The sequence below is a fragment of the Columba livia genome, chromosome 1 (assembly GCF_036013475.1).
Source record: "Columba livia isolate bColLiv1 breed racing homer chromosome 1, bColLiv1.pat.W.v2, whole genome shotgun sequence".
Classification (NCBI taxonomy): Eukaryota; Metazoa; Chordata; class Aves; order Columbiformes; family Columbidae; genus Columba; species Columba livia.
This window is the reverse complement of record NC_088602.1, coordinates 136,347,496-136,365,101: the sequence shown is the minus strand read 5'-3', so window position 1 is coordinate 136,365,101 and position 17,606 is coordinate 136,347,496. Positions and strand designations below refer to the sequence as shown.

The 17,606-nt window shown below is 42.1% G+C and overlaps 1 protein-coding gene and 1 long non-coding RNA gene across 9 annotated transcripts in view; one reads left to right on the top strand and one right to left on the bottom strand.

Annotated features, from left to right (window-relative positions):
* ITPR2 (inositol 1,4,5-trisphosphate receptor type 2) overlaps nucleotides 1-17,606 on the top strand; it is a 268,651-nt gene that overhangs the window by 149,529 nt on the left and 101,516 nt on the right. For all 8 annotated transcript variants that reach the window (XM_065032515.1, XM_065032506.1, XM_065032510.1 and 5 more), the window contains one exon: nucleotides 1,613-1,721. In XM_065032515.1, coding sequence (XP_064888587.1) covers nucleotides 1,613-1,721 — 109 coding nt within the window. The remainder of the gene's footprint in view (nucleotides 1-1,612; nucleotides 1,722-17,606) is intronic.
* On the bottom strand, nucleotides 1,447-16,203 carry LOC110362264 (uncharacterized). Its single transcript, XR_002419487.2, has 2 exons — nucleotides 16,080-16,203; nucleotides 1,447-4,425 (listed from the first exon to the last, which is right to left on the bottom strand). It is a non-coding gene; the product is annotated as an uncharacterized LOC110362264 (long non-coding RNA).

The window sequence follows — 17,606 nt, the reverse complement described above, 5'->3', positions numbered from 1 at the left end:
ATTTCTTTATTAATCCCCAAGTGAGATGCCCTCGCTGCCCTTGAGAAACTATAATTCAAACAGAGGTAATTTGGGGGAAATGAACACATTTGGCAGATCTCCTGATTCCTTGGCTTTTTGCATATTCTGCAGAGGTAGTGTTAGAACAATATAAATGTTTGGAAAAAATTAAGTTAAATTTTGAGCTTTTCCCATCCCACCCCATCCCCTCTGTCCAAAGTCCCTTAAAAGTCAGTATCAAATCAAGTCGAGGGTTGCTGGATGGGGCCCATGCAATGCAATAAACACTTTTCTGCTTTATTTAATTAACTTCCATGGCAAAGGACTGCTTTGCAGATCTATGCAGAAATCCTGAGATCAAGATGTACTTCTTGAAAAACACTGTTAGTACAACAGACCTGAGAGCTGCATTGTTTTGGACTCACAGCTCATGGAATTGGTGAAGATGACAGTGAGAGTGTCCTGCATGGTGTCTCCACTGAGCCCAGGGTGGCATTAGCACACTAATCCCTATAGGTATTTAAAGGACATGTAGATGTGGCACTTAGGGACATGGTTTAGAGGGGGACTTGGCAGTGTTAGGTTTATGTTTGGACTCAATGATCTTAAAGGTCTTTTGCAACCTAAATGATTCTATGATTGTAACTTAGCAGAGATCTAAATAGCATCAGTTCTCTTGGGTTACAGAGCGCTGGTCTAGCTGATGCAGTGTCAAACTTCCCAGACCTGTTTTGGGTGACTGTGATTTAGGACCATTAATGGTGCTGTCTTTCAGTGTAAATTGGTGGCCATAGTGCCTTTGCTGTATGCTGATCCTAGGCCATAATTTGCTGAACACCATAAGCCATCACTGGTACTGAAGGAAAAAAAAACCTGTCCAAAGCCTTCAGATTTCCTCCCCACTTCCATTTTCACAAACATTTCTCCAGCAATGAGGCGAACCAGCACAAGGACCTGCTCTGCACAGAGATAGAAAGGCTTCTTCTGGTATTGACTTAAGCTGACTAAAACCCAAACTCCCATCGCAGTCGTAGCTGAAGTCAGAATTGTACCTTGTTTTCTGACTTGAAAAAGGCTTGTAAAGTTGTTGTGCAAATGTAAACAATGGTTATGTGTCATCCAAATGGCTGCACTTCTGAACAATTCCATGTAAGGTTTTTGGGGATCCTTTCGGCTGGATGCCATTTTCTAATTATGTAATAAGTATATTATAACCACCATAAAAGTTGGAAGCTGTAAAGGTTGTAGCTTTTAAAGTTTGCAAGATTCATGGTGAACACTGGTTACCTTTAAATAAAGGTTAAAGTAAGTTACCTTTAAATAAAGGAAGGATGAAATAGCAAGTTTGGCTCTTAATCTGGAAGCACTCATAAAAAGTGGGTGTAGAATTCTGCCTTCTGTATGGGCAGTAAGATATGCAAATTGACACAAAAAACTCACACCACCTTGAAAGTCTCATTTCCTTTTTAATTATGATTTCTCTCGTCTAATTTTATTTCCTTTCCTTGAGGAAAAATATAGTGACAGGCAATTTTTGCATAAAAAAGTTGGATAATAGTATGTCTTAGCAACAATGTGCAGTGCTATTTAAGTTTTAATATTTTACTTTAAGGTTGATTAATCACACAAAGAAGCTGATGGAGAAAGAAGAAAAGCTCTGCATTAAAATTCTTCAGACATTACGAGAAATGCTTGACAAGAAAACTAACTTCGCGGAAGAGGTACTGCTACCATTTTAGTATTAAATATAGAACTAATAGCATGCTATTAAAATGTTTGCTCTTGGACAGTAACAGAATCTGACATGACTTCAATTTTGCACATGTTTTAGAGATAATGTGGTGTCTTAGGAACAATGTGGTATAGCAGAAAGTTAAATTGGAACCAAAGACACTATCTGCCTTACATAGATAGTTTTGTATCAGGGACTTGACAAGAGTCAAGGCAAGGAAGGTGAATTAGCAGTGGCGAGTATTACTATGTATGATTATTATATTTTAGATCTCCTGTATTTCTGTAGACTAGTCTTCTTATGCCATATCTGACGTTATCTGTCATAAAATCAATTTGAAATATAGGAATTTTTAATTGAAAATGTATAGTTTTTCCCTGCTGCCTGTGGTGCTGGACTTTTGTACTCCATACATATAAATGTGTGATGAAAATATGTAATGTTTAAGCAGAGCTGTCAGTTTTGGGGAGAAGTGGCATAGGCTGTACTCTGTAAGTGTCTAATTATTTCTTTCACTCCTCTTTTTCCCCTTATTGCCCAGTTTTCTCTTGTAAAACCAAGTTTTTCAAATAGCTCTTTCATCTTGCCTGTGCCTTTGGTTATTAGCAGCTGGATTTGGATTTACATGTCAGCTGTCCCTTCTTTTTGAACCTGGTCCCTGTGCCTTTTCTGTGGTTTCCTCTTAGCAATATTTCTGAGTATTCCCCAAATTATTTCACTATTATTCACTCTTAAATATGAATCACAGAGCTATTATCTAATCTTTCAGTGCCGTCATTTTCATTTGTTCACAGCTGACATGTTTAGTCAAGTATCTTCATGGGTTTCACTTTACCTTGAGAAAAAAATACCAATTACAACCCAGTGTTGCACTGTTTCACTGTCGTCTTAGGCTTTTTCACCAAAATATTTTCAGATATCTAAGTAACAGCACTTATTCATGTTATTGTACTTGGCAAAATTATCCACCTTTCAGGTATACTAGCTATGAGATTCAAAGGTAACCCCAATCTAGCCTTAAGAAAAACAAAGTCTGTGGTGAAGATGCCTGTTTCTGGGTGTTCGAGATTTTACTTTTCAAGTTAAATGTTTTGGTCCTGTTGTATGATATGCTAAAGTACCAACATACCCTTTTCTCTTTTATGATAGACGAACCATATATTGGAAATGGGAAATGTTGACAGTGTGTTTTGACTGTACATTATTTGTTTCGATTTCAACATATGGACATGGGAATATATTGCCCAGGCTTCTAAGCAACCTGCTAGGCAGGATAAAAAAAATCTCAAGGCAGAACAGTGAAATGAGGACAAAGGCAGCAGAAGCAAAATATCAGCCTTGCTCTATGCAAAAACAACCAGTGTACAAAGAGAACACCAACCTCCTCTTCACCTCCTGCAAAGAATCTAGCTTGAAATAAAATGTGGCTAGGCCTGGAGAGACAGAAAAGTTTTAACGTCATAACAAGAGTTCAGTGGTGAAGCAGATCATATTATTATTAATTATTATTCATTCTTATTCTAATAGTTTTTGGGGCCCATAATGCCACTGCATTATATGGGAAAACTAATTTGCTTTTGTACCATGCTATAATGAACTTTGCCAAACCTCTCAAAAATAATTTCATAGACCCACCAAGTTATCATCATCTCAGAATTACGGGGTGGGGTGGGGGGAAGCCAAACAAAAAAATTATCTGTTTTAATTGCTCTTTGCACCCTGTCGTGGATGCTGATAAAGCAAGACAGTGAAGGCACCAGAGGGAATGTGCTCCACTGGTGTGTAGGGGCTATTCACCAGCCAGGCCAGCCTCTCCTTCTCGGAGGTGGACATCAAGAGGTGTACGCCGAGACCCCTCACACGACCTCCACCATCTCAGCAGGGCTTGGTGGGTGGAAGAGCTGTTCAGGAAACAGAATTTCTCCCTCATGCTTTTTCTTGAGTCCCATAGATTTTACACCGAGGAACATAATGAATCAGTGCAATGAGTAAACAAGCTTGTATGGTTTGCAAGTGCTTCTCCACCTTGCAACTCTTAGGAGTCATTGTTCATAGGATGGAGTTCACAACAGTAAAAATAGCACAATGAATAGCCTCTTGTGCATGTTTCCAACTTTTTTTTTAACTGTGATCTCACTGCCTGCAGAGTTTTTCAACTATGTTATGTAGATACTAAAAAAATTACAGTACGTATGTAGTGGTAATACTTGAGCAAAGCTACAGAGGGACACATAACTTTTTGACAGAAAGCCTGAGTTTGTTAATCATCCATCATAACATATTTTGTATGACAAATTTGACAGAAATAGTAAACCTCCAGTTTCTGCAGAATTTTCCCAGAGTGAATAACAAGGAAGAAACAATAAATAAAATTTCTTCCTCTCTCTTCCCTTTACCTCCCACCGTTGAGATGCAGGTCTGGGAACCTTGCCTTCTACTGTCTTTATCTTTCATTTGACCACTGGAAGGTAGCCTGTTTCCTCGAAGACCAAAAGGAAAAGATAGCTGTAGGTGCTTATTTCACTTTTTATGCCGATTCCTTTATCCACTGTCTCAACTCTGTTGTTGTGCCTCCCCTTGCCTGGTGTGTTTCAGGGCTGCTTGTGCTCTCCTGGCTCTGTCATCAGTTGCCCTTGCAGTCAGCCTTTGAGGCAGCGCTCACTTGTGCGTTGTTTTGTGTAGTGCCGCAGTATCTAATCGTGATAAGAATCAAAGTTTAATTTCAGAAGTTTGATTTAAGGTAAATAAATTACACGTAAAACCTCTTGGTCATGGATTCACTTTCAGAAGTAATTGTGGGTGATTATTACAATCTCCCTGGACTTTAACGTTAAGTCTTAGTCCTGTTTGTATTGATTAGGTAACGAACTGAAATGGAACTTGATCTACAGTCCCTCTCTCACAGAAAGCACTTCCAAGAACAGTGTTACCCCACTTGGGTAAAGCAGTGTGTGGAAGAAGTCAACATTGCCTCTGTTCAGACAGTTAATGTTGTATAGATAAAGCCTACTTTGACTGAGAAGAGAAACAGAAGAGACAGAAAGCACTGCTTTTGGACTAGATCTGCCCCATCTATGTTTGTTCTTTTGTTGCTGGCCATTTTTATACCCATTTTATAAAACCAGAAGGATCTTGGTCTAGAGTTTTTGATATTTTTTTAGGCAAATCTTTTTTGTTCTTCAGCACAGTGCTTGATTTCAGTTGAATTTCTGTGTGGATGCTGCCTCTAGACCCATTTACATGCCTCAGTTTTAATCTGAGTAAGATTTCCTAAAGTACATACATCACTGATGCATGTTCACTTTGCAAATAACTGGAGCAGTTTAAAATCTTAGCATTGACTTGCTGCCCTGTTGAAAATGACTGTCCCTACAAGGGAGCTGGTGGGCCAGGAGGGGTGAGTCCTCCCAGCTGCTTCAAAGAGAATTCACAAGCTTGAATTAACCCTCCCCCATCTATCAACTGGATGAAGTTGTTGAACTCTTGACTGAAGCGTGCTCATATAGCAACTTCTTAACCCACTCCAGCTGCTGGCATGTCAATGCCTTGGGCATGGACAACCTTCTGGTTTCCCAACTGTTCTTAAATGAGGTCAGCACCTCATGGCGAAAAATTATTATCTCTGATAACATGTGTATATGACAAGTTTAGTTTAACATTATGGACTGATCAGTGTTAATGGATGGTAGTACATTACAGAATACAGCAGTTTCCAAGCCTGAATACCCTGCCAACTGGTAGCTCCTAAGGGAAACGCTATTATAAACAGATTGAACCCTTCAGCAAGGGTTACTTGTGCTGCAAAAGCCAGACTTTATACTTTTTCATGCTTTAGGTGTTGAACTACAGTATAAATAATTGAAAACTGCACTTTTAAGTGTCGGTAGAACAAAGACTGTGTAAGCTGCTTAATTCTCAGAGACATGTAGTTGTGCTTGTTACCTTTTCTTGGAAAAACTCATGAAAAATCTTGTCTTGCTCTTATAGGTTTGCACAAGCTTCATGATTTAAAATCATAGAAGTAGCTTTGTAGCCCTTTGTTTTGCATTGTTAACATTTCTGCATTCCACTTTAGATGTGAAATGTAAGCTATCCTGTCCTCTTTGTTTGCAGCAACAGCACCAAATATTCATAGGAAGAAATAGTACAGCTTTGATGTAAATACAAATGTATTTTATTCCCATAAGATGTAGTCCCTGATATGGCCACGTATGACTCTTGGTCATTTTGTGCCTGAAGACCTGAGTTTTTCATGTGGAGCTGTTGACAAAACTGCAATGAGTTTGTCAAAAGCAATAGTCCCCCCAGTGTCTTGATCTACCAGTTAAGCTGAAAGCATTGGGAGCTGCAGGTCTTTTTCTGCTGGGAAAAATGGTCTGAATGGGTCTTAGAAGCCAGGAGATGTTGCTGAGAGCCACTACAGTGTCCCAGCATTGTAGCTCTTTGAATCAAAGGCATTCTCTACTTGAACTGCATTCTATTCTATAGCCTCATCTGTTTAAGATGTTTTTACTTATTTGCATCTGCTAATTAGGCAGCATTCAGACAAACAGCATATGTAGGTAGAAATAAAAAGGGAAAAAAGATAATAATTCTGAATATGTGAGGCTTGCTGAATGTATTATACCTTAAAAGGATGCTTATTTTAAATGGGAGGAAGAACAGGATTCAAAATTCCTTTATTTGCGTTACTACTCACATTTTGGATTAGTGGCACTGCAGGCATTCTGAAGAATTGCGTTTAATTTTTCACCATTTCTGCTGTCTGTTTAAATTGTGCTCATTTATAAAAATGCCTAAGCACTCGCCTGCTTTTTCCTGTTGTCAACAGGCCATTCTCCTCACTAAGCATAGTGTGGCTGTAAGGTAATAGGGGGTTAGAAATACTACAGGAAAACATTTAAGCTTAATGTTGTTTATATTGAATTTTTTAAGAAATCACTTGAATGTTTCAGCTGGACATTTTTGCAGTATCCTGCATTAAAAACTCTCTCCTTAGGAAAACAGCCACAGTATCGGGGGGAATGAAGATTCAGGGAGGAAGAATGTTTGGTTACCTCTAGCAGTGCCAGCCTGGTTGCTGGGACCAGCACATACGGCTGGTAAGGTCAGGAAGCCACTGTTGTGGCTTTGTCGTGACAGTTAAGTGATGAAGTATGGCAGAAAGTTCAAACACAACTGGGACAAACGCGTCCATATCTGCGATGGTTTACGTGAAGGTGGTGGTCTGTTGCAGAACTGAAGCCTGTGCTAATTCATTGCAGTGGAGGATTCAAGCTTTGTTACTGCTGTGAATCCTCTGAGCCAGTAATTGCAGCGGCAGGACCACCAGAGCTTTCAGATATGCAAGACTAAACACTAAATGTAGTCAGGCCCTTGAAGTGTGGTAATTCCTCATTATACCCATATGTTGACATTTTACAAGGCAAAGAAATAAAACCTAAAGAGAAAGAAACCAATGCAGTTTCACTTTCCCCCCCCTCCAGGCTTCAAGCTGGAATAATTAAGCAGAGAGATAACACAAGGCATGTGATACTGCTGTGTATAATAGCTAGGTGTTGGCCATAGTGCTTAGTGCCTCGGGCCATCAGTCACTATGTAACGTTGTCATTGCTGCACGGTTCTGGTGCTTTGACATGCAATATCAACTAGACTGCTCTAAAGTGGCATCCCTCATCTTTGTGGTATCCCTTGTCCCTCCTGCAGCGTGCATTCCTCCGGACTAAAGGATACTGCTGTACCTGGACATTCTGCTAGGTTTCAAATTGCATACATTTATACAGAGATTTATTTTGTTGCTAGTGCAAAAACCTCTAAGTACGTGGTATATGTAAAGCATGGCTTCTTTTTAAGGCAAGATTTTTTTCTGTCACTAACAGGCTGCAGAGATTTGATCCAGCTTTGGACTATCTGCTTGTGTTGAGAAGCCTGTTCAAAGGCACTTTACTTGGGCCAGTTGTGAGGGGCTTATAGTGGTCTCTGTCACGGATAGTTTCAGGCAGAGTGCATTGCTCTTGTTTACCTGGACAAGAACTTTAAACTGAAAGTCATCTATCAAGGAATGGTAGCAGGTAGCATTTCTGACCTCTCATGAAGTGTAACGTCCTGATCTAGTGAAAGACAAGAGCACTTTAATTTGCTGTGGTGGGAGTGGAACACATGCCTAACTGCTTTGCAGGACTTGGTGCATTCATGATTTTGCCCTCTCTTTTATATGGATAATTGTTAACCGTCACTGTGATCCAAATATATTACCTCCAGAGACTGAAAAGTACTTTTAGCTCAGGTGATAGTTGGCTGAGTAATGGTGTTCACTACTCATCAGTACTTACTCTTGTTTAAAAACCTTGGTGGTTTTTTGTTCGTTTGTTCTCCAAGTCACAAACAAAGCTAGTGGCAGGATGCCAAGGCTGAGAGAAACACATGGTTGTAAACACGTTTCTTCTGAAAGACTGTAGCCTCTCAGCAGCTCATATTTATCAAGTTTTAAGAATACGGTATGCTGTTATCCCGTCTTGTTTCAGAAATATTAAGCCCCAAATCCCAATTAATAAGTTGTTTTGGAACTTGTATCATCTGCCTTTCTCACATATATCATAATTCTTCTAAAGGAGCATCTGATACTGTAAAATACTGTAGATACTAATTCCAACAGTTTCAGTTGAAACAGTAACAAATTGGAGTAGCTTGTATCTTGTTCTCAACTTCAAATGACCAACTTCTGCTCTGGAATTTCCCCTTTACACAGTATATGTGATATATGGATACTCCCTGCTTTCCCCTTCTTTTTTTTTAATATAAATTCCTTTCTATGGATCTGATCTTAAGAACAGCAAAAAGCAAATGAGCAAGAAGATCTTAAGTGCCTGCCAACTGCTTGGCATCCTTCTCTATTACTACTACTTTTCGTTAAAAACAAATGGAAAAGAGTGCAAGGGAAGAGAGTTGTTTAAATGAAACCTTCAGAGCTCTGAATATGATTCATCTCACCTTACTCAGGTACAAGATTCATGGAACTGATCAGGATCCGTTATGTGAACAACAGTTGGATTTTATTTTTTGTTGTTTTGATTACAGGTGGGATGGGTTTCAGTAAAGACTTCAGTTCATCTAGAAGTTAAATTCCACTTTCACTATAGCTATTTGAATCAAATTGTAAGTTATGAAGGCATCAGGATCAAGATTATCTTTCTCTCTGGTTTTATTTATATATTTTAAATCATGGATAAAGCAGAGGAGATTTTTAGCAATTAGTCAAAGACTCTATGCTATACTAGACTGGCAAGGGGCTAGGTAAATAACCAAAGGTATCTTGTAGGTTAATATGTAAAATGAATTGCAGTTTTATCATATGGTTCATGTCCACAGGTGTGTGTTTTGTGTGAGGATATATTCATATGCAGAAATGTATTTATTTTAGATGATTTATTCCTAGTACTTTTTTTTTTTTTTCTTTTTTAATCAGCAGCATATTACCTCCATGGTGGAGTCATATTAGAAGACAAATATTTGAATGTGCGTTCTGCATCCTACCATATCGTTTTGTTTTTAATAGAGCAGTTGTTCTTGCTGAGAATATACAGTGTCTGATATGCATTAATGTTCTCAGAGTTACTTGAGGAAAAACATAATTCCCACGGCCACCTTAATTTTAGTGATTGGTGCTTGTTTAAAACACCCAGCTGACATCCCAAGAGGCCTGTGCTCATTTGCAGAGCAGGAGCAATTCACATAGGTGCAGGTTGAGGTGAGAAGGGGAGTTCAAGGTAACATGTGAGTGATGAGTACAGGAAGACAAACAGATTGCAGACATCCTGACGTTTGGGATAGTTGCAGTTTTTCTTGGGAGTCAGGAGAATAAAACTGCATAAACCTTTTTCCTGACATCCTGGAGGATGTTTCTCTCCACACACCTCCTGCTCCCTTTTAAGTGTTAGCTGCCATACAGGAAGTCCACATTTCTGAGCGGCTTCTGTATCACTGCTGGGTAACACTTGTAATTTGTACTGGCGAGAGCAGAGGAGTGCTGCAGTATCACAGAGACCACTGTGTGGCAACTGTGGACTTTTCAGAAATGTTTTCTGTCTGTGGGAGCAGGTCAGCTGCTGCTGCTTCTGCACAGCTGAATTCCCACAGGAGTCAAATGTCTGCAGTCATGGAGGGGGCGAGAGAAAATGTCTCGTTTAGTTTTCAATTTCCTTGGAAGGGGAAAAGGGTTCTTTTGTTTTCTGGGTTTTTTTGTTGTTGTTGACTATCACAAATTTGCTGTTGCTTTATTTAATATGTTTGAGCAACAACCCTGTTTGTACTTTGCAGTCGCACCAGAGATGGCAGTGAGCAGAATTCAATGCATTGTATTAAGGCTGGCAAATGAATATTTATGATAGACCTAGGGAGCCAGTAATAAAAATGAAATCGGCATGATGCCACTAGATCCAAATCTTTGATCTCTGTTTTAAGAGAAAATACAATAAAGCAGGGGATGATGGACTCATTATAATGGAATGGTTAGTTATGGTTAGTTAGGGCAACGCGAATAGGTGGCATTACATAAACTGCTCTAGTTCCAGATTTATGATTCAGGGAAGTGTTTCAAGAACTGAGTTTCTACAAAAAAACTTGAGTTTATGATGTTATTTGGTTTAGTCGGTCCGAACACAAAGAACTAAAGATACATCTCTTTCAGATATCAGGATGGGCTATGCTTTCGCCTTACCAGGGGAAGCAAAAGCAGTAAGAACCAGCAAGGCCCTTATGCTCAACCTCTTTCTGTGCTGCTGTTCCTCATCTATCACCCTGTGAGCAGGCAGGGAGGGTTGAGCAGTGCAGGAAGGTGGACATTAGATTCCATTCCCTGACCAGGCTGTCTTGCCAGATACCAGATGTGAGGGGGCACTGATCAGCAGAGAGGGGACGGCTCCTGCTTTGGCACCACCCAGGAGGGTGCAGGGGTCATGACTGAAGATGTTTGCCTCAGCTGGAGCCACCTATCTCCATCAGGAGCAGGGAGAAACTGCTGCAATGTGCTGAAACAGCTTTGGTGAAGCCTAATGAAGGAGTCAGTATTTGATAGGGATGGGGAGCAGGAGTGAGCGAGCTATTTTTCTTTTTAATGGTTGCAATTACTTGCTTAACACCCCTGCCACACTAAGCAAGACGTGAAGGAGGATTGATTCCAGGACATAGATGAAAGCTGATCTTGAACTCTCTGTCTAGCCAGACATGAAGAGGAAATGGAAACTCACTGTTTTCTGATTTCTTTCATGCTGATGTAATTTCTAATGGACTTCATCACTAATGACATCTGGCAAGGGATTATTCCTTAATGTTGTCTATCTCCGTCTTCTCCCCCTTTTCAAGGAAACGAAGGTATAGCCTATATTGAACTTCGAAAAGCTGCTATTAAGCACCCATTGTAACTGCTTCTGATACAGTCTTTTTTTGTTTTTGGTCTGATGCGGATTTTACCCAGCATGTTTGGCCTTGGAGGAGCGCCTGGATGGTATTGCCAGCTGGAATTGTCAGAGCTGCTTTGTCTTCTGTCCCAGGAAAACAGAAGCCTGGCGGGCAGTCACTCTCGCTCTTATTTCATATCCCTGCTTAGTCAGAGTTGCCAACCCTAAGCACTGAAAACCCTGAGTCAGGCCACAAACAAATCACGAGATTAGGCTTGAAAATCATAAGATTTTTTAAATTACAAGTACTTTACTTGGGATTTCTTTGAGGCTTTAAGAGTGTCTGTTCTTCCAATTTTATTGTACAAATCCCAGAGCTTGATATATGCTTTATTGAATTACGTGTGTGTTTGTTTACTTAAATGAAAGCCAGGTTCATTTATGGTTACCTGACCTCTGGAGTTTGTGGGGAAAAAGACCAGAATATTTAAATGATGTGTGTTGACCAGGCTGCTCAATGAGAACTCTTGTTCTGGAGTTGGTGATTGCCCTGAAGATTATGAGTTTAATTATCTCGGTGTCACTTTGACCCCTAGGCTTTTTGCAGAGAGTGTTCTTGTCAGGCAGAGCCTGAAAGTCTTCTTTCAGTTTATCGCAATGGGCACTTTGTGCAGGTTGTGCCTTGTTTACCTTGCAACAGCTTTTCATGGGCAGTGTGTGGCACCTTGCCAGTGAAGTCCGATTAATCCATTTCCTTCCCACTGCAATTTCACTGCCGCTTGGGTCTTGCTTGGAGCACACACGTGCAAAGTTTTTCTGCTGTACGGAGTCATGAGTGTAACGTGCTGACACAGCGTGGATGTCAGCGAGAGGCTGGCTCTGAGCTGTGAGACAAGGAAACGTGCTCTGGAGGTTTGCACTAGTGTTGTTAACTCCAGATACAGAGCTGTCACTTGGGGTTGAGGAGGGGACCTTACCACTCTGGAAATTCCTCTTGGCAGAATTGTTCAAAACGTTTTGTCCCCAAATACTGAGCAGTTACACTAGCAATATCTCCTTAAATTCCTTTTAACTGCAAGGTTTTTACACCACCACCCCTCCCGACCCCTTTAAGTTTTTTTTTACTTTTTTCCTCCATAAAACTCGATTTTTTGACTCCTTAGTTGTATATGGTAGCATTTGTGTCCTATTAGCCCTACATCCAGTAGGGCTGGATGCCAGTCTGTCTGTCTCAGCTGCAAGAGAAATGTAGATAACCTTGACTCTCAGGTCTTTCAGTATGAAGACTTCTTACTGACTCCAGGAGAACAACCACCTTTGCTTGAACCAGGTGTTTTCTCAGCCACAACCAACGAGAGGTTCTCAGCTCTAGGTTTCCCTCCAGGCCACTCTACCGGGTGGAGTTTAGCCCTTTAGGAAATTGAACTCTTCTAAATATACAAGTATTTTTGACTGCAGCTGACTAAAAATGAAAATTTAAACAAATGCTGGAAGTCCTGCACATTGTTGGGAAGTTCTTCCTCTTTCACTGGTCAGAGCAGGTTTTTTTTTCAAAGCGGCCAGAAATGTTACTGGCAAATAAAATATACAGTCTGAGCTCTCTTGAATTTGTGAAGAGACTCGTATTAACTAGGTTTCTTTTGTGAGACTGAAGGAATAACAGTGGTAATTCACTGCTGGCAATAAAGTGGGTGATGGTCAGTAAATTTACCCTGGATGGCACAGAGGATTGTTCTGGTTGTATGTCACAGTCTTTATTAAATTTGTCCTGGTTGTTGCTAGCATTCTGTTCATGTAATCATTTTAATTCTGACAACAAAACTAACCATAAGGACACAGAAGTGCCTTTGAAAAATGGAAGTTGAACAGTTTAAGCTGTTCTTATTTTTCTTCACATTTAAGTATTCTTACAGTGAATAACATCATGCATGGGAATAACTCAGACTTTGTTACTGGAGTTTGGATTTCTGTTCTGGTGCTGCGTGTGTGGAAATATTTGCATGAGAAAAAAAAAACAAAACACCTTAGCCAGAGCAACAAGTTAAAGAGATTACTTTGGGCTGTGGTGTGCTTAGTCAGAAACGAGTAATTTGTATTGCAGAAGTCTGGGCAAAGTGCTACCTACTTCTGCCTGTGTGTGCAAATCACCTGCTATGCCACACAGCCAAAGGAAAGGGCTGAGAGCAGCGTTTAAGCACAGAGTACGTGTGTTGAGCTGGGATTAGGAAGTGGCAGATGAAATGGCTTCTTCTGGAGTCCTACCTGATGCTCTGCAAGGCTGATTGGCAGCATTTGCTCTCCAGACCACGGTCTGCAGACAGACGACTTAAATGAAGCTGTTTATCTAAACAGATTATTTCTATATCTATGATACTGAAAGAACTTGTTTTAACTCGGTAACAAATTCTAGCATATACCAAGTAATCTAAATACAGGTGTTTTAATTCCTTTTCCAATTTAAAAAAAAGGGAAGCCAACTAATTGATAGATGCTTTAATTCACCACGTATTTAACCTGATTTTTTAACTCTAAACAGTTCGAAACTGGAAGAAACAAGTCCCTTTAGTTTTAAAATCATCTCTATCTTTCCTATGTTTGCACAAACTTTTTATTTTTTTCTGATTTTTAGCTAAAGACTTTGAGAGCAAGAAAGGAAGTGTTGCTGGAATAATGTTTTATTTTGAACTAGCCAGCAGTTTATGGCTTCTGTGTATTAAATTCAGTACTTTGATCACTATCTTGTCTGTCTTGCTACTAAGCCTTATGTGGTGTGATTTTACTGTTGCGCCAGCTGGGGCTCTGCCCCATGCAAGAACTGTGAGCTAATAAAATCAGAGTAAATTAAAAGTGTTTTCTCAAGCCCTCTGCACAATTCTGAACTATTAATTTCCCACTGCAGCTTTGCCAGCTGAAAAGTAGCTGCTTTCATGCCCTGGACTACACCGTGCACGTACATCTCCATCTTCCAGCAGGGGCCTCCAAAGCCACAGGAGGTGGCAAAGCGGTCACTGGGCAGCTGCAGCAGTGCACAAAGGGACTCTTTCAGATATGTTCTTGCTAGAAAAGCACATGTGCAGCTCAAACAAGTTACAGTGCCCATCTGACTTGAGCAGGAGCCACCCTGGGGAAACTGCCTTATTTTTTCTCTGAAATCGGTGTACAGATATATTGCCCTAATGCTTGTTTCTGACTTAATGAACACTGTGTTTGGGCCTTGGGCTTAGTTCATTCTAGATTTTTCTGTTGTGAGAAGGGTTGCTGAAGGACAAGGGAAGGGAGTTATCTCCCCTCTGACATCTAGGTGAACAGGGCATTGCTTTTTGCCCTGAGTCTGCTGCTCAGTGATATACCGTCGCTATGGGCATGTGTCAGTGTAGCAGAGAGTACTTTCAAGTATCAAAAACTAGCTCCCATTTTGGGCTTCTCTCCAGAGGACCAAATGACTCACCTTCAAAGAACGTCTCGCTGAAAGTGGAAGCAGGACTTTGTGTATGACAGTGCAGAACCTAGCAGTTGGCAGGGTGCCCATTATCTCCTCCTTAAATCAAACTGTGTGCTCCTGGGCTTTGTGAATGAAAGATTTGTTGGAAAAATGTGTATGAAGTCTTAACAAACACTGATTTAGTAAGCTTGGCTTTGGATTATCTACACAAATTATTGTCTGAAGTTGGCTTCTACTGGGAAAAAAACATATTTTTTAAAATTTGCTGAAATGTTGGCAGGCATTTAAAAAGTTGCTTCTGGAGTCAGACAAACTTCAGAAACTCTTCCTGCTGCATTGGACAACATGACTAGCAATGCCCGTTCTCCTGAAGGAAGAATTCTGCATCAAGATGGCTCCAAAAATCTGCAGCCTAAGAGGGTGATCCAAGAGAAAACAGAGACCTGTATGTAGTACCGTCCCCTGCAAACCTCCATGTGGTGTGCAAGCACTGATGCTTGCTAAGCACGGATGGGGTGGCTAGCAGCTTCCAAGAAGCACAAGTTGGGATGTGCACTAACTCCATACTCTTCCCAGCTCAGCTGTGATATGTGGCTGTTCTGTTTAGCAATGCAGGCCTGGACATGGTGGACACTGGTAGGAACCCCCTTGCCTGAAGAGCTGTTGTCTCTGACACAAGAAGCATGTTTCATCCCCAACAGCTAATATATATCCATTTCTAAATAGTGCCTGCCTTGTTTGTGGAAAACCAATCCAGGTGAGCGATCCCTGGTTGTCACACATATGTGCTAAGCAGGAGAGGGCTTAGCAGACCTTGCGGCACATGCTTAGCCGCTGCATAGGAGTCCTGCGTCCAGCTCTGGAGCCCTCAGCACAGGAAAGACATGGACCTGTTGGAGAGGGGCCAGAGCAGGCCACAAAAATGATCAGAGGGCTGGAACAGCTCTGCTGTGAGGACAGGCTGGGAGAGTTGGGGTTGTTCAGCCTGGAGAAGAGGAGGCTCCGGGGAGACCTTGTTGGGACCTTTCAGTACCTAGAAAAGGTCTGTAACAAAGATGGAAGATGGGGTCAGGGCCTGTTATGACAGGACAAATGGTTTTAAACGAAAGGCGGGGAGATTCAGGCTAGACATGGGGAGAATTTTTTTCACAATGATGGTAGTAAAACACTGGCCCAGGTTGCCCAGAGAGGTGGTAGATGCCCCATCCCTGGAGACATTCCAGGCCAGGCTGGACAGGGCTCTGAGCAACCTGATCTAGTTGCAGATGTCCCTGCTCCTTGCAGGGAGCTGTTCTATGCAAGCGGGGCGCGGCTGTGAGCAGGACGTGGGACAGGGTGCAGTCAGCGGGGCCGGGGCTGCCCGTGTCCCACCCGCCGCAGCTGCTGGGGCAGCGGGAAGGGGCGCGGTGCGTGCCGGTGCCCGCGCTCTGCCAGGGCAGCAAGCGCTGCACCCCCTGCGCGCTCACGGTAGCCGGGGCGGGGGTGTGAGTACAAGGCGCAGCGTCTTTACCTTTAGAAGCGTCCACCTCTCTGCCTGCTGTAATCGCCTTTGCCTGCCGAGTGATTTAATGAACTGTTTTGACTGGTCGGAGGAACGGTCCCGTTTTCATTTGCTGCCGCCGGAGCCCCCCTCCCCCCCGCTTCCCCTTAACTCCCCCTGAAAACATGTGACGGCGCATGTGAGGGGCGCTGCGGGGCCGGGCCGGAGCAGACGCCGGCTGCCGCCTCAGCCGCGGAGGGAAGCGGGGGCAGCTCCCCCCTCCTCGCCCCTGCCGGCAGCACCGTGCCGTTATGTAACGCCCGCAGTGTCTGGCAGAGCGCGCGCCGGCGGGGGCGCGTCACGTGTCCCGCGGTGCTGCCGGCCCTGAAATTCAATTAGATTGGCTTTGGAACGGGTCGTGAGCCTGCATGAGATAAGCTTTCTTTTTGCTTTTGCTTTTTCTTTTTTTTTTTTCCTTTTTTTTTTTTCCTGCGAGACACTAGAAAGCAAATGGGCTGATTACCTTTTGCACATTGAATTGATTAATTGCGCCCGTGATTCCAGCGAGGATGTGTTTTGTTTTTTTTTTTTCTTTTGCGTGGCGCATATACATCTATCGTGCCACCGAAAAAAAAAAAAAAAAAAAAGAGCCTCAAATCAAGCATTATGTAACCTGGCTCGAACAGCAACAACAGCGGCGACAAAAGGAGACAAAACAACAATCCCTGTCTCCTCCTTCCCCTCTGCCCTCCCGCTGCCAAAAGCCCGCAGAGCGATGTCTCGTTGCTGCTTTGGCAGAGGGTTCTGGGCCTCGCCGGCTTTGCCGCTGCCTCCGAAATGCGGTTTCGCGGGCTGCGGAGCTGACTCCTCAGGTTTTGGGATGATTGACAGTCGTCAGGAGGCTGGCGGTTCTGGCAGAGGGTGCTGGTTTGCAGACAGGAAAGTTTGTGCACGCAGGTGGCCTGTTAAGGACTTTTCATAAATTATTTTATATGTGAGACTCCCTAGTGGCATTACACAGGGGGGTCTGTATGAAGCTGCAAATGTTCTTGCCATAAACCTCATGTCTTTTATCCAGTTTTCTGCAAATAAAAGGTCCTGTGACTGAGCGGGGAGGGAGAAAATAAGCAAGCAGCTGAAGAACAGATTGACATAACAGAGCTGAAAGACAGAGAAGCGATTCCCCCATCCTCACCCTGCAACAGTCACCTCATCTTTTCTCCAAAGTATGGTTTGAAATTTCAACATTCCTCCTCTGATGGAAGCTAATGCTCATTGTCTTGCCCTTGAAAGGAATAATATTGCTGCCCAGGAGCTGTGAAGAAACCAAACCCTCTGAAATTTTAAGCTGTATTAAATCTTCTCTGCTTTCTAAGGGCCAGAATCTACTGTTTACAAGCAGTCTGATTGCATGGCAGTCAAAACATTTTCTTCTTAAACATTTCCCCTGCCACCACTGCAGCAAGAAAATAGCCATTTATAAAGCTGTGCTTGCAACAAAATCCAATGTTGTTTGATAAGATCAGGTGTACTGGTTGTGCATTTGGGGAATATTCA